The following is a 14380-nucleotide window of genomic DNA, read 5'->3' on the forward strand; positions in this document are numbered from 1 at the left end:
TGTTAGCCATACGGACCATCGTTGTTTCCGAGGCGGTTTAGCGTATTTTGCGATTCACTTATGATCGCAGTCCGTGTGCGGTGTTCGCCTGCTTGTTAAACGCCGACACTGCTCTCTAATGCATCATGTCTATTAGGACTCCCGACTCGACAAACGCGGCATGCTAAGTGAAGGCGTTAACTATGAGAAAGGTGTTCATGCACACTACACTTGCATCCGCGTGCAGGGCAGTGTACCAAAAAATGGCGCCAGCCGGCGGAGCGCAGGTGCCGCGTCTCCCGCCAAAGCACCGTCCGAAGAACGAGTGAGCAAGCCCCAGGAAGTCCCCGAGCAACCCTGCCCCGAGGAACGTCGCCAGAAGCTGAAGCTGAAGATGCCTGACGGGACGTACGTGGGACCACAAGATCGCAACCGATACATCAGGCAAGGAAGAGCTCATGACGCCATGAAGCAGAAGCAGAATGGGCTTATGCGCTTGCGCGGAATACTGTGACAGCTATTAGTAGTCGGCGCTTCACTGCGCTGTTTCTCTCTTCAGCGGATAAATAATTGAATAGAATTTATGTGCGGGTGCCACGGGCACAAGCAACTCCGCGAATTCGGCCTCACGGCACGCCCACTCCAGCATCCGTTGGGCCACCGCGCTGGTAACTGCCGCCGCTGGTCGTCCGGCGTCGTCGATCCCCGCATTCATAGAGTGCCCCCCCCCACTCTCTTTTGGGACCTCTACTAGAACATGACCATTCATGGTCACAGCTCCGGCGACTGCAGGCAAGAGCAGGAACACGCCCTGGGCCCGCTGCTTGGTGTAGGGGACGGTGTCGCCCCCCCCCCCCCCCCCCGGAAGAGGCTAAAAAATTAACGCGGTTTTAAATTGGCTAAAACTTTTATAGCGCGAAAGCACTGCCAAGTCGCCAGGGTCAAGTTTTTTCAATGACACGGGCCAAGTCTGGTGGCCGTCATCGTGTCGGGCACGCTCAACTATGGTACGATATTGTTTTTGGTCCAAACCGGGCAAGGGCAAGGTCAAATTTCGGGGATTTCTTGAGCCAAATTTGGAGCTGACTAATTCTGGGCACAGTCAGTTATAGCTAGACGGTGACCTTGGTACAAGTCTGCCACGGTAAAATTTCGGGAGTGGTTGGGTCAAACTTTGGCGGTGGCTCGGGCAAAATTTTGAGGTCACCATCATATTAGGCGCGGTCAATTATAGCCAGACATCTAATCGCAGTTTCGTCTAATCTGCCAAAGTTAAATTTCAGGGGTTGGTAGAGGAAAATTTGAGCGTTGCGCGAGGTCAAGGTCAATGACCATGGCGCCATGATAGACCAGAGTGGCCGTGATGGACCTTGTGTACATGGCACATCATGCAGCTTATAGCAACGCTGCTACTATGGTAGCCACCGCAAAGCTATTTCAAGGTCATCCGGAGACATGGAATCGGAGATAAGAGTTTTGCATCGAGCGGAGCTCTCGCTCTAAATGTTTCCCCAGGGGTGTGTTCCTTTTGGCTTGCTCCTGCCGCTTTCACAGCCGACACGGCGCGTACCTCCCCTGCACGTCCGTGCCCTCCTGCTAGGTCCATGTAGCTATGTGGCCAGGTGCCACGGGGTAGCCAGTCGGGAGCCAGGCGAAGTGGCTGTTTGTTGGTGGCGGCGTGCAGACGGCCATTGATAACTCAAGAGGCAGTGCCCTACTATTTCAAGCTAGGCCCCAACTGCAGCCTTCGTCTTTCTTCAAAATCTTTGTCAAAGGTGCCTGGAGCGCTTCGCAATCGGGTTTGAAGTAACTGGCGATAAATATTCGCCATTCCCAGGAAGCGTGTGAAACCGGTTAGATCTGTTGGCGGCGGAAACGTAATCAGTTCTTATCATCGCACGGCAGAATGCGGCCTATCGATCGTGAAACCCAAGTGTTTTTCGGCTCGCGGTGGTCTGTTGAGAAGCGTGTAAGATTAGGCAAGTTGGTCAGACATTCTAAAGGAGGAATGGCGCAGCATCAAGTAGCGAAGACAACAGGAGAGCACACACACGCACAAGCGCCAACTGTAAACTTTTTGTTTGGCTGCCACTACGCTGACTTTATACATAGCAACACGCCCCACGAAGTAAGCAAACCAAAACAGCGACGCACGTAGACGCGATGTGGGAAACAACAAATCATGATAACGCGCATGGGAAATAACATGGCGACAACACTAAGCTGAACAGCAGCACATCCCTGTTGCAGATGACAAACTATACAGAACATGGGGTAAAAGACGGGAAGAAAACAGGCTAAAACCTAAACGAATCACGAACCTGCGGTAGCGCGGCATCAGTCTGCCTGACGAAGAAATAATTAAAATGTGTGCCCCCGTTATAGCCAAATTTCTTGTGGTCGTGTTTAGTGTGTCACTCTATTCAAGTGCTCTGCCTGATGAATGGAAAATAGCGAACATTCTGCCACTACAGAAAAATGGACCTCGATGCCCATATCGCTAACCAGTGCGTGTTGCAAGCCTTTAGAGCACATTCTTTACTCTTCCGTATTTCGTATTTTGCAGGATCAAAAATTATTTGTCAATTTTTAACATGGCTTCAGAGCTGGCCGGTTGTCATATGAGACCCAACTTGTTGAATTTTCACATGACATTTTTTTTCTCTTTTCATTGAGGTAAACAGGTTGACTACGTACTGCTGGACTTTCAGGTTTTTGACACGGTGTCTCACTATTTACTGCTATTTAAGGTTTATTGCCTAGGTTTTCCTTACAACATATTACACTGGGTAAATGACTACCTTCACGACCGCAGTCAAAAAGTCGTCATTAACGGCATAGAGCCACACTGTGTACCGGTTACATCTGAAGTACCGCAGGGGTCCGTGCTAGGGCAACTTCTTTTCTTAACTTTTATAAATAATATCGGTTTGGGTATAACTTCTAAAATTAGATTATATGCAGATGATTGCTTACAAATATAGAAATGGGAGAAGATGCAGACGCTCTACAACCAGACCTTAGCCGGATCATAGCATAGTGGTGTAATGGAAAATTATTCTAAATCCTAAAAAATGCTGCCATATTTGTTTTAGCCGAAAAAAAGGTAAACACCTCGAACAGTTACTTTCTAAACAGTCATCAAATAGCCACATATCAGGATGTTAAGTACCTAGGCGTGTATTTTGCCCATAACTTAACCTGCAACAAGCATGTCGATTACACAGCAATGAAGACTTGTGGCATACTTAACTTCATTAAATAAATTTTTGTAATGGACCAAATGACGCGAAAAATTTCTGTATATCTCAAACGTGCACTCCATTTTAGAATACGCAACCGTAGTGCGGGATCCTTATCTACAACTAAAATCTACTAAAATACTTAACAAGAAAATCCTTAACAAGAATCTTAAAGCGATATAGAATCATGCAGCACGTTTCATTTTAAACACAGCAGTCTCAGCGCGTTAAAAAAGCATTTAGGATGGGATTCTCTACAGCTCTGTCGTACCTTCTTCAGATTAGTCTTCTTAAACGACATTATAAACAAAAAATGGCATTAACCGTGACGCTTGCCTTGTGCCTCCCACATACATTTCCCGTAGAAGAGACCATAGCCGTAAAACGCGCGAAATTGCCTGTAGGACATCTGTATTTAAACCAGCTTTTTCCCACGCACAGTAATCGAATGGAACAGCCTCTCAAATGCAATAGTTTCATTAGATGACAACAGCTTTGCAGCCGCTCTTAAACACATTTAAGGGGACTAACTGATGCATCATTGTACCATGCACCATATGCTATTGACTGCTCTCCTTATCACAGTTTCTTAATCCTACTATTTCGCTTTATATATATATTAACCTGTTGATGACTTGTGCAGAATTTCCCAAGTGTTTGCTACTGTTTTTAGCGGCAGTGTTTCTGGGGCTTTTGAACGAATTTACATCATCTGTTCACAGTGCTTTTGCCTCCCACTTTGCGTATCCCAGTACACTATTGCCCAAAGGGGCGATTTGTGCGCACTCAAATAAATAAATAAATAAATAAATAAATAAATAAAAACTCCTTCCTTACCGAACGTGACCGCTCTCGGAGTGGCAGACCTAACTAACAGGTTTTCGTTCTGGTGCTATGGCCATTCCGGGGTCCCGAGCTCGTTTCAGTGTACTTTTGTTCGAAATATCCTTTCATTCACCTGTCATCTAATTGTAGCCTTGTTTTTGTTAGCTTTTGTAGTTGTTATTTATGCGTCTTGTTATTTAATACATTTTTAGTTCTCTTTAGCCGTTTTCTGTGGGCGCTTTAGGTTCCATTCTCGAGTTTTTTAGTGCTTTTGGTCTTTATTTGTCATTCCTGTGTTTTTGTTTTTTGCGACGAGGCCTTCCGTCAGCTCCTTTGATGATGTGTTTGTGATTTGTTTAGGTTTCAGCCAGTTTCCTTCCCGTCTTTTGCCTCATGTTTTGTTCAGTTTGTCATCTCCGACAGGGAGGCCCGACGTGCTGGTGTTCAGCTTAGTGTGGTCGTCATGGTGTTTCCCATGCGCGTTATCATGATTTGTTGCTTCGCACATCATATCCACGTGCGTTGCGGTTCTGGTTTCGTTAACCTTGAGGGGCGTGTCGCTTTCCGTAAATTCGGCGCAGTGGTGGCCAAACAAAAAGTTGAAAGTTGGCACTTGTGCATGGGTGTGCTGCCATCCTGTCCTCGTTACTTGATGCTGCCCCAATCTTCCCTTTAGGGGTTTTCGTGCTTTTTCGGTTTCAGAGTGATTCTCGTGGACCTCAGTCTTTCTAAGATGTTCATAAAGTGGTGCAGGTGTTCCTGGAACGTTTTCGGCTACGCCATGGTCCCGTCAAAAAATGCCAGCGCATGTCGCCATTTCGCATCAACGGAACACGGCCCATCAGGCGCTGATAAATAGTGGTGCTCCTACTAAGCGAAATTCGTACCCTTGAACTGGAAGACCTCTGTGACAAGTGAAATCAGTTTTCTCGTTATCATGCGCATCCATTTCGACCTGAAAGTATCCACGGCTAGCGTTGTTGAGTACTTCGCTCCGCTTAGGTTGGCCACTAGAAAAGAAATGGCTATCCTCGTAAGCTCACTGAGTCAGCGGTAGTTCATGCAAAGGCGATATGTACCGTCTTTCATTGAAACTAAAATTACCAGGTAGCCCCAGGGTCTGTTAGGCTTATCAATAACGCCAGTGTGAATAAGTTCGTCTAAGGCGCTGTATAGTAATTTCTCTTAGTCTAGCTGATTGGTCTAGGACTGCACTTCCAAGGCAGTGTGTCAACCGTGTGTATTCTGCGCCTGCCTAGTGTAGTGAGGCCAGGACGGCCAGCGAATGTCAAGTTGTATTCGTAGAGCAGCGATGACAACTATGCCTTTTCCTCATAAATTTGAATGGCGCAAGGGAACGAACTCACGAAGACACAGAGACAGAGACTGCGCCATTAAACTTTATGATGAACCAACTAGCCCAACAGCAAGTACTTCTGCTGTGCCTTTTCCCTCTCTGACACGCTGTTCACTTCCGACAACGAGGTGTGTGCTGACCTTCCCTGCACATCAGAGCAGTTTTCTGCCACGGCTTCCTTCTCTCTGTCCTCGCTCTTAGCGATCATCTCGCATTCTGGTTTTCGGGACGGCGCGGGTGATTGTTCACTGTCAACGCCCGCTGGCGCCGCGTTCGGAGCCTGAACTGACTGCGACGCCGCGGGCGCTTTCACGCAAAGCTTCGGCGCGCCTGTCGGGCGCTATCGATAGCCTACGCTGCTTATGTCTATCCCAGTGCCTCTCATGGCTCCAAGAATTGCACGAACTGGACAGGAGCGAGCGACACAACGCAATCTGTAGCGGTGCAGCACTGCCCTACCGTAGCTGCACCGCTATGTTGCGTTGTGTCGCACTCCCTCGGCCGGATTTCGTTCTCGCGGTGAGGGTTTAACACCTCGACACCTGACGAAGAAGCGCTTGACCGTGTATCGAGTAACGCGGTGAAATTTCTTTCGAGCTATCGTTAGCTCAGTGAACGACCCTGCCGAGTCAACAGAACTTCGTAGGCGACACGCCAAAGGCTCTAGTAAACCGGTGTTCTCTGCGTACGCCGCGTGCAGTCGAAGGTCGATCCCCGGCGATCTTGGCTCTTTCCCGATCGGTTTTGCTCTTACGCGGGAAGGCAGCCGCAGTCGCGGACGAAGTACCCCGCCTGCTGGCACCGGTAGCAGCGGTTGTATGGGCATCAACGGGCCATGCGCTGGTCGCCATGTTCCGAGCTGGCCGTGCGGACGGCATGGGCCGCTCGGGCGGCCATGCGTCCGCCTCACGATTTTGCCGCTGTGTTCCGCTTTGCTGCAGCGTGTGCTGTTCCCAGCGCTCAGCTGTACAGGCCCAAAGCGCGGTCAGACAACTCCCAACCCCTTGGGACACGCTCGTCAACAAACTGCTGAAACTCTGGATGGACTGCGCGCTGAGCTGCCATTCCGAACGCAGTGCGGCTCAAATGACAGCGACGCGGGTGGTAATGGCCGATACGCTTGTGCTGAGAGGATGTCTTCCTTGATGCGAATCGACTCAGCCACTAGATCATCCATATCGTCAAACTTTCCTCCTCTCATGTAGGCCGCGAAAGTCTGCTGCGCTTCTTTTGTGACACGCTCAACCTTCTTCTCGTTCGTGGCGCGAAGATCAGCGAGACAATAAAGTTCGTCCATCGCTCGGACGTACTCTGTGGCTACGTACTTGTCGGAGTACTGGGTGCAGAGCTACAGGTCACTCCTCAAACGCCACTTGTACTTCGTGGGAAGGAATTCGCCGCGGAAGCCTGCGCTGAACTCTTCCATTGTCCTCGCTCGGTTGCCGGCTTGTTTGTACCAGCAAGCTGCTTGTTCCATCAGAGAGACGGGTGCAACACATGCGAGCATTTCGGCATCTGCAAATCTTTCCGGATACCGATAATGCAGCACACGGTCTAGTTACGCATTTGCACCGTTCTGTCGTTGTACCCCGTGTAGGTAGGCATCGCCGGTGGTGCCGGCACCGGGGCTTTCCAATTGCTTTCCGAAACACCTGCTCAGCTCTGCATTACTTGCATTGCTTTCTGCAAGAGCACCTGCTGCTGCTGGCGTCGAATGGAGTGGTCTTGATGCCTGACTATCCATGACGCGGGGTGATTAGCTGCTTGACGTGGAGCCCCCCGTACCGGGCCAATGTCCTGCCACCACGCCAGGAGATGTCACTGGGCTATACCTCGTGGTGCATCCAAGATTTACATCCTCGTTCGCTTCTGAAGGCACGTCAAGTGGGGTGCCCTGATTCTGTGACGCCAGCTCTGACAGCATGAACATATGGACTGGAATTCATGCCTACCGGATGCCAGCCGTTGTTAAGGCGTCGGTAGTCTCGCTCGAACAAAGCTCATTGCTCAATAGCCTATAGAAGAACGGAAGTCTGGGCAAGTTAGTACTGCTTCATAATTTTACAACAGCACAACATGAAGACCACAAGAGCGAGAAGTGACACAAAGACGGCGTTGAACTTACAACTGTTTTTATTAGAAAAACACGCATCAATTTATACATTCCAAAAAGCTTATTTACGCGCATGCGCATCGTCAGTCAAAGCATCACACCCAGAAGTTGCTATCATAGATAAAATCACCACACATCAAAGGTGCGTACACAGAGGAATTTTCTATTACGCAGTATGCTCATTTCCTTGGCTGATATCGTTAAAGATGAGACACTGACACACTGTTTTTCCTTTGTAATAATGTGGAACGCCTCGGCCAGTTCCCTTGTGCGCCTGTCTGTATGCCGATACAGCACCTCTTTATCTACAAAAACAGACTGCTTTCACAGGTGAAGCAGTGCTTGGCTAGATTAGTTACCATCTTTTCTAACGAGCTAGCAAGCTCTATTATCCTCACAATACTCACATTGGCCAGTCTGGCTTATGTAAGTACGACCACAGAAAAGGGGAATGTGATGCACCACACCCTTCCTGCACAGAACATATCCATTTACATGTTTAACATGACATCTGTTCCTGCTATGTCCTTCAGACTTCTTTTGAATGGCCGCACCTATTTTGCTAGTTTGTCAGCGGCCGAGAAAAGAGCATTCACACCGTGCTTGGCACCCTCTTTCTTCTATCTATGTGATAGGGCATGTATATATGGCATGACCACTACTTGCTTGCGTTCTTTGGACGCCCTTCGCCGTTCCGAATCATGCTCCGATGAATTCAATGTGCGGACGACTTTGTCCGCTCTCGACACGAGAGCAGAGTTGGGGTATCCCGATTATTTGCACCTCTTAACCTGTGTTGCTACGCTATTGCCCATTCAATAAACACAGGACCTCTTAACTGCCATGCTTAAACAACTTTTCACTAGCCCATTTTTTACCTGCTTGGAGAGAAATGAGTTACTGTTCAATAGCGGCTTTTCGCTTCTAGGGGAAAACTGCGAACAAAAATGGGTCGCTTGAACTGTCAGTTTGAAATCAAGAAGCTGCAAGACGCCTTCCTGCGGGACTTCATGGGGGAATATTAGACCCGAACCATTTCTTGCAAACACTTCAAAGACCCTCGTCACATATTCGTCCTTTAGGGACTCAGCAATCACTAGAAAATCGTCTAAATAACGGAGAATGCGTGAAATAGCTCCAACTAGATCACTTTCAATCTTGTTATCAACCTGGCTTAAGAAAATAATGCTGAGGACTGGGGCTATCGTTGTCCGTATGCCCACTCCGCACTTTTGCATTGAAACTTGATCGTCCCACTCGACGTAAGTGTCGAGGTAAAACGACAGCAATTAAAAAAAAAGACTCTGTTGTGATCCCTCATTTATTTACAAACTAGCATTCGTCATGGTCATGGTCAGTGTTACATACTCCATCAGTTGGCCATGTGGGAGTGAATAATACATATCAACCAAATCCACACCGAGGCGAGTGAGTGGTACAGGTTCATTATCGAATAAGAACTAGTTCGTCCAATTGCCTAGTTCGGCCCACGTTCGGGCGACAAAATATGGGGCCACTCTGCGTCCGCTCGGACGGGAAGGCGAGCTCCCGTGCCAGCTACACGCAGGCGTTAACTCGTACGCGACACTTTTCCTCAACCAGTGGCGAAGAGTCGCCGCTACAGCAGGTTCGCACGAAATATGCACTGGCAGAGCACACTAGGGAACAGTTTATTAACCTTACGCTATGTAAAGCACACTGGGGCAGAAGGTTGTAGCCGATAGAATACAATTTCGGTGGGCTCACGAAGCTGTAGCCGTTGACCGACGTCGGATTCGTGGCTGGGCGGGAAGTGAGGGCTCCATTCGGTCTCGCAGGTCCCAGGCAGGCAAGAGCTCCAGGTTTAACCTGTCGAGTATAGCCGAAGTAGGCGTAATCGCTCAATCACGAGCTGAGGAGTGTTCTATTCCCTAAGTGGCCAGGGAGCTATCGTACATGACGTCATTTTGTGGGGAGCATGTTGAAAAGTAAGAGTCCCATCTCTTCCCTCTTCTGTTCGCGGGCGCGCGCTGTCTAGAGACCCCGGAGCGCTCGCCGCTGGTTCGGGGGAGAGCAGCGTATGCTTGCATCCCAGTTATCTGCTAAACGCCATGACTTACGAATTTTTTTCTTGGTTGGTATTCAACAAACCTGGCGGTTGACAGGCGTCTCCGTCAGGCGACTGCGGCTTAAAATAATCTTGTTAGGAGTGATCGATTTTTCATTTTGGATTTAACCAGGTTTGGAGCGCAGATGAGGCGAAAGGGCCCAGTTTTCATCTATGCTATACGAAGAGAATTCGCGAACAGCGAGACGCGGGAGTGGAAACTGCATAATGTTACAGCGTGTTAGGACTCCTTACAAGTAATGTGTATGAACAAGTAATGTGTATGAACAACACGAGAACAACCCTTAAGGAAATGAACTGCAGCCGACATTAAAACCCACTATGGAAGACGTGCCGTAATAGAATACTGTACCCATTTGGCTAACGACGTGAAAGAAATGCGGACACCAGTGCGCACATCGATAGTCGAAAAAAAAGTATAGCGAATATAACTAACATATGGATTCTTTTTGTGACTGCCGAAATCTGTCGATTGTAAATAGAGAACCATTAAGCCAGCTGGAGCAAAGTTACAGGGAAGCTCCAAAACTCGAAATGTTTGTCTAGTTACGGCTTGCGTTAGTAGTATTCGCAACGAACGAAGGTCGAGGCCCTTTGACGCTTTCGTATATAGCAAGAAGCTTCAGCATAACTCCACAGGAGAGCTTTGAACGCCGCCCATATTGATAGAATGCATATATTTCTATCAAAGTACAGCTCGGTGCCATCGAAGACACGCATCACCTCAGTAATACTGCAAGTTGACTGACGCGTTCAAATGAACGACCGAGTGTTCAAAAAAGATGGGGTTTTAACTTCACTTAAATGTGTGACGAGCGAAAGCGCGGTGACGCAAATTGTGACGCCACAAGCGACACCATAGCAATGATATGGCGCAAATCTCAAAGTTGTGAACAACTTTATCTGGGGTGGGCTGGACCAATTTTTTTGGAAATGACCTGGGTCAAATTTGGAGATCTTCATCGTGTCGGGCACGGTCAATTATGATTGGACGTCGGTTTTGGTCCAAATCCGCCGAGGTAAAATTTTGAGTCCGGTTTTAACAAGAGCAAGGCGTCGGGCCAGTTGGCACTGAGTACTAATAGCAAACTGCGCGTGAAACAAGAACACTGAAAGAGACGCGCTCGTGGGCGCGTCTTTCTTTCTGTGTCCTTGTTCCACCCGCTGTTTTTTTTTTTTTTCCGGTACCCAATATTTAAATTCTCTGAGCTCATTGAGTCGGCTATCCCGCATTACATAGTCATCAAATAACGTCCTCGCTGGGTATGTTATCTTCGCCAGAATCAACTTAACTTCTTCCATGTCATAAAATACAAGAACGGCGTCAGTATTTATAAATAACAAATGCGAACTCCGCCAATTTACAGAACGCAATGCGGGAAAGCCAGCTCAACGAGCTTTCAAATACCCATGTTTGACTTTCGTTATTTCGGACCACATTGGCAACGGACAAAATTTCAAAATAGGGCTCACCTTCTATGTGAACGCCCTGAAATGTTGCAATCTCTCCCTATAAAATGACAAAAGCTGATTTGTTGAATTATAGTTAATTAATTGCATAATTAATGCCGCCTTGCTGTACTATCCACCTGACTTAACCGCACTGACGTCTGTCTGAAATAGCGCTCGCCAATAGTTAAAAAAATCAATGTGTGTATGACAGATAGTCAATGAAAGCAGGAATCAAGGAGTGTAACCTCTCTTATGAAACGACATGCATAGTAAGGCAGCGTATTACGGCTCCAACATACGGACGCGGCGATATATAATTAGGTGGCGACCATAGACACATACAGCTCAGGGCAGATTTTCGTGTGGAAGAAAGTGTGCTTAACAGCCTTAATTTTGCAGCAATGAAATAAGGTTTGGTCGTTTTAACAAACCTACTGATTAAAGGACAGCAACACACGGGTATTGGGTACCCAATGACCGAGTGCAAATACCTTCATCTATGGATTACCAAGTTCCAGAGGCACCTAAAAGAAAACGAGCATGTTATGAAAACCAATAGCAAAGGGAAGGCGTCTATAATGAAACGGAGAGCATAGCAGGGTGATATCACCTTCGCAATGGTTTTTACTTTCACTTTTTTGGAATAAAAAATTATTTGCGGGTGAGGGGGCAGCCGTTTCTCGGCGGCCTTGTGTTCAGTTTAATTCACGGTTTTGAGAGACAGCTTCAGCGCACAATTCATCAGCCAGGCGAAATCTGAAGGATGTAGAAGTCCCAGCAGTCATGTCCTTCAAAGCCTCCAACTTTTGCAGGGCTATGCAGAAGGAATATCTCCAGTGCAACTACACTCCTTTCCTGATCGTCTCTGCCGCCGGTTTCACAATGGCGACGACCATGTACCTATTCATATACCACCCAGGTGAGCTCCGGACTAGTGTCGCCATCAGCTGACAGGTCCAGCTTCCTTAGACATCACCTTTAAGTTTGTGGTAGCTGTGAGAATATTGTAAGATACCATTATCAACATACTGATGGGAATTTCCTTATCTTCCGGTTCGCTAAAAAATCCTGGTTGTAGTTTTCCCTGCGCGTGTATCGAGTAGTTAGGGCTGTGATAAAAGCCAGTGATGTGGATTCTGACAGAAAATAGCCGAAAAGTACAAGCATTCCGAGCGGAGACCTGCGGATATATTGATTCTTATGGTACAGTCTTACGATATGCGAAAAATTGCGTTCATAAACAACTTCCGGTTGCAAAATGGCCTTATCCAGAATTTCTCAGCTTATGTTTCCCAACCGCGTCCACTTACCTCTTTGCACTGCCAGCCGCTGCTGCCTCGTCCCAGCAAATCTTGAAACCTCCTCTTTCTACCTGTCCTTCTGGCACCTCGTGCAACATTGGGCTAGGCTCACTCGAAAATGCCCGGGCGATAATGTTTTTTAGGTTGTTCCCTCTGGCGGCGTCTCCAGATACACTGGGCCACAGTTCTGACAGGCTCTCTAGGCAGCTGCTGCGCGGCCACTGGGGATTGTAGGCCCAGCTCATCTCAGAACAACCGCCAAAAGAAGTGAAAAGAAAACTTGCTTTGATCTAGCTTTTACGGCCAATTTTTGAGGCACAACCTCCTGTATTAACTTTGCCAATATTGCCATTTTCTAATCGTGCTGGCATTTATCGAGAAAGCAAGAAAACAAAGGAACCTGCGCCGAGAAACATTTACCAATTGTAACAGAAGAGAGAGAGAGTAGCCGGGCAATTAAGCAGAAGAAAAAAAAGCTTGAGATTTAAGCTACGAACGAAGCGGAAATGAGAAAGAAGTAGTCAGTGTGTAAGCGGAGTGGTCGCATCTAGCACATTCTGTCGCATGAGAGTCAAGTCTTAGCATTTCTCGAGCGATACACATGCTATCAAGCGCTGCAGTTCCGCCGAAGTCTAGTAATATAACGGCCTGTGTTTACAGAAGGCTCGAAGGCGTGTTGTAAAAACGCTTATAAACAAAATACGGCTACAGCAAGCAACATTTATTTTTTTATATTTATAAGGAAATGTTACAGCGTTTTGCTTTACATAAATGTTCGCATAACATAATTTTACTTCATAATGAAGGACATGTACAGGACTTGAAAAATTACAGACCAATCATCTTTCTGCTCGTTTAACATAACGTATTTACTAAAATAATCTCCAATATAGTTGGGACAACTTTAGACTTTATGAAACCTACTGATCAGGCAGGCATTCGTAAAGGGTACTCGACAGTACACCGTATATACACTGTCAATCTGGTGACAGACGAGTGTGCAGAATATAACGAACCTCTATAAGTAGCCTTCGTAGACTACGCAAATGCACTTGACTCAGTCGATGCCTAAGAAGTTATGCAGAAGTTGGGGAATGAGGGTGCAAATAGCGTATTGTGAAAATACTCAAAAATGTCTATAACGCCTCTACAGCTACCATAGTCATCTATACACTAAGCAATAAAGTTCCAATAAGGAAGAGTGCCACTCAGGTAGACACGATCTCGCCAATGCTATTAACAGCCTGTTTACAGGAAGTATTCAGGGGCGTGGATTGGGGACAGTTGGGGATAAGAGTTAATGGAAAATATCTCAATAATGTACCATTCGCCGAAGACATTGCATTGCTAGCCATTCAGGAGATGAGCTGCTGAGCATGATCAGTGAGTTAGCCAGGCAATGAAGAACAGTGAGTTTAAAAATTAATATGCAGAAAACTAAATTAATGTTCAGCAGTCTACCAAGGGAATAGCAGTTCACAACTGGCAGGGAGGTGCTGGATGTGGTAAAGGAATACGTCTACTTGGGACAGGTTGTTGATTCGGATCATGAGAGGAAAATACCTAGAAGGATAAGAATGGGGTGGAGCGCATATGGTAGGTTCTCTCAGATCATAGAAGGCAGTTTACCAATATTCCTCAAGAGATCAAGGGGAAACTGTGCAAGAACTGTACCTCACCGGTACTCACCTGCGGGGCAGACAGGTGGAGGCTAACAAAAAGGGTTCAGCTTAAGTTAAGGGCAACACAGCGAGCCACGGAAAGAAAAGTGTTAGGTGTTACGTTAAGAGACGTAAATCGGGCAGAGTGGGTGAATGAACAAACGCGGGTTAACGACATCCTAGTCGAAATTAAGAGAAAGTAATGGGCGTGGGCAGGACATGTAATGCGAAGGCAAGGCAACTGACAGTCCTTAAGAGTAACGGAAAGGATTCCAAGACAAGGTAAAAGGAGCACCGGACTGCAGAAGGTTAGGACGGCGGATGAGATTAAGAAGTCTTCGGG

At 47.2% G+C, this 14380-nt stretch overlaps 1 protein-coding gene across 1 annotated transcript in view; it reads left to right on the forward strand.

The window, feature by feature from the left end:
- Positions 1 to 14380, forward strand: part of LOC144108591 (uncharacterized) — a 56062-nt gene that overhangs the window by 13983 nt on the left and 27699 nt on the right. The window contains exons 3-4 of the mRNA XM_077641788.1: positions 227 to 423; positions 11888 to 11994. Coding sequence (XP_077497914.1) covers positions 227 to 423; positions 11888 to 11994 — 304 coding nt within the window. The remainder of the gene's footprint in view (positions 1 to 226; positions 424 to 11887; positions 11995 to 14380) is intronic.

The sequence above is a fragment of the Amblyomma americanum genome, chromosome 10, assembly GCF_052857255.1.
Source record: "Amblyomma americanum isolate KBUSLIRL-KWMA chromosome 10, ASM5285725v1, whole genome shotgun sequence".
In the NCBI taxonomy this organism is placed as follows: domain Eukaryota; kingdom Metazoa; phylum Arthropoda; class Arachnida; order Ixodida; family Ixodidae; genus Amblyomma; species Amblyomma americanum.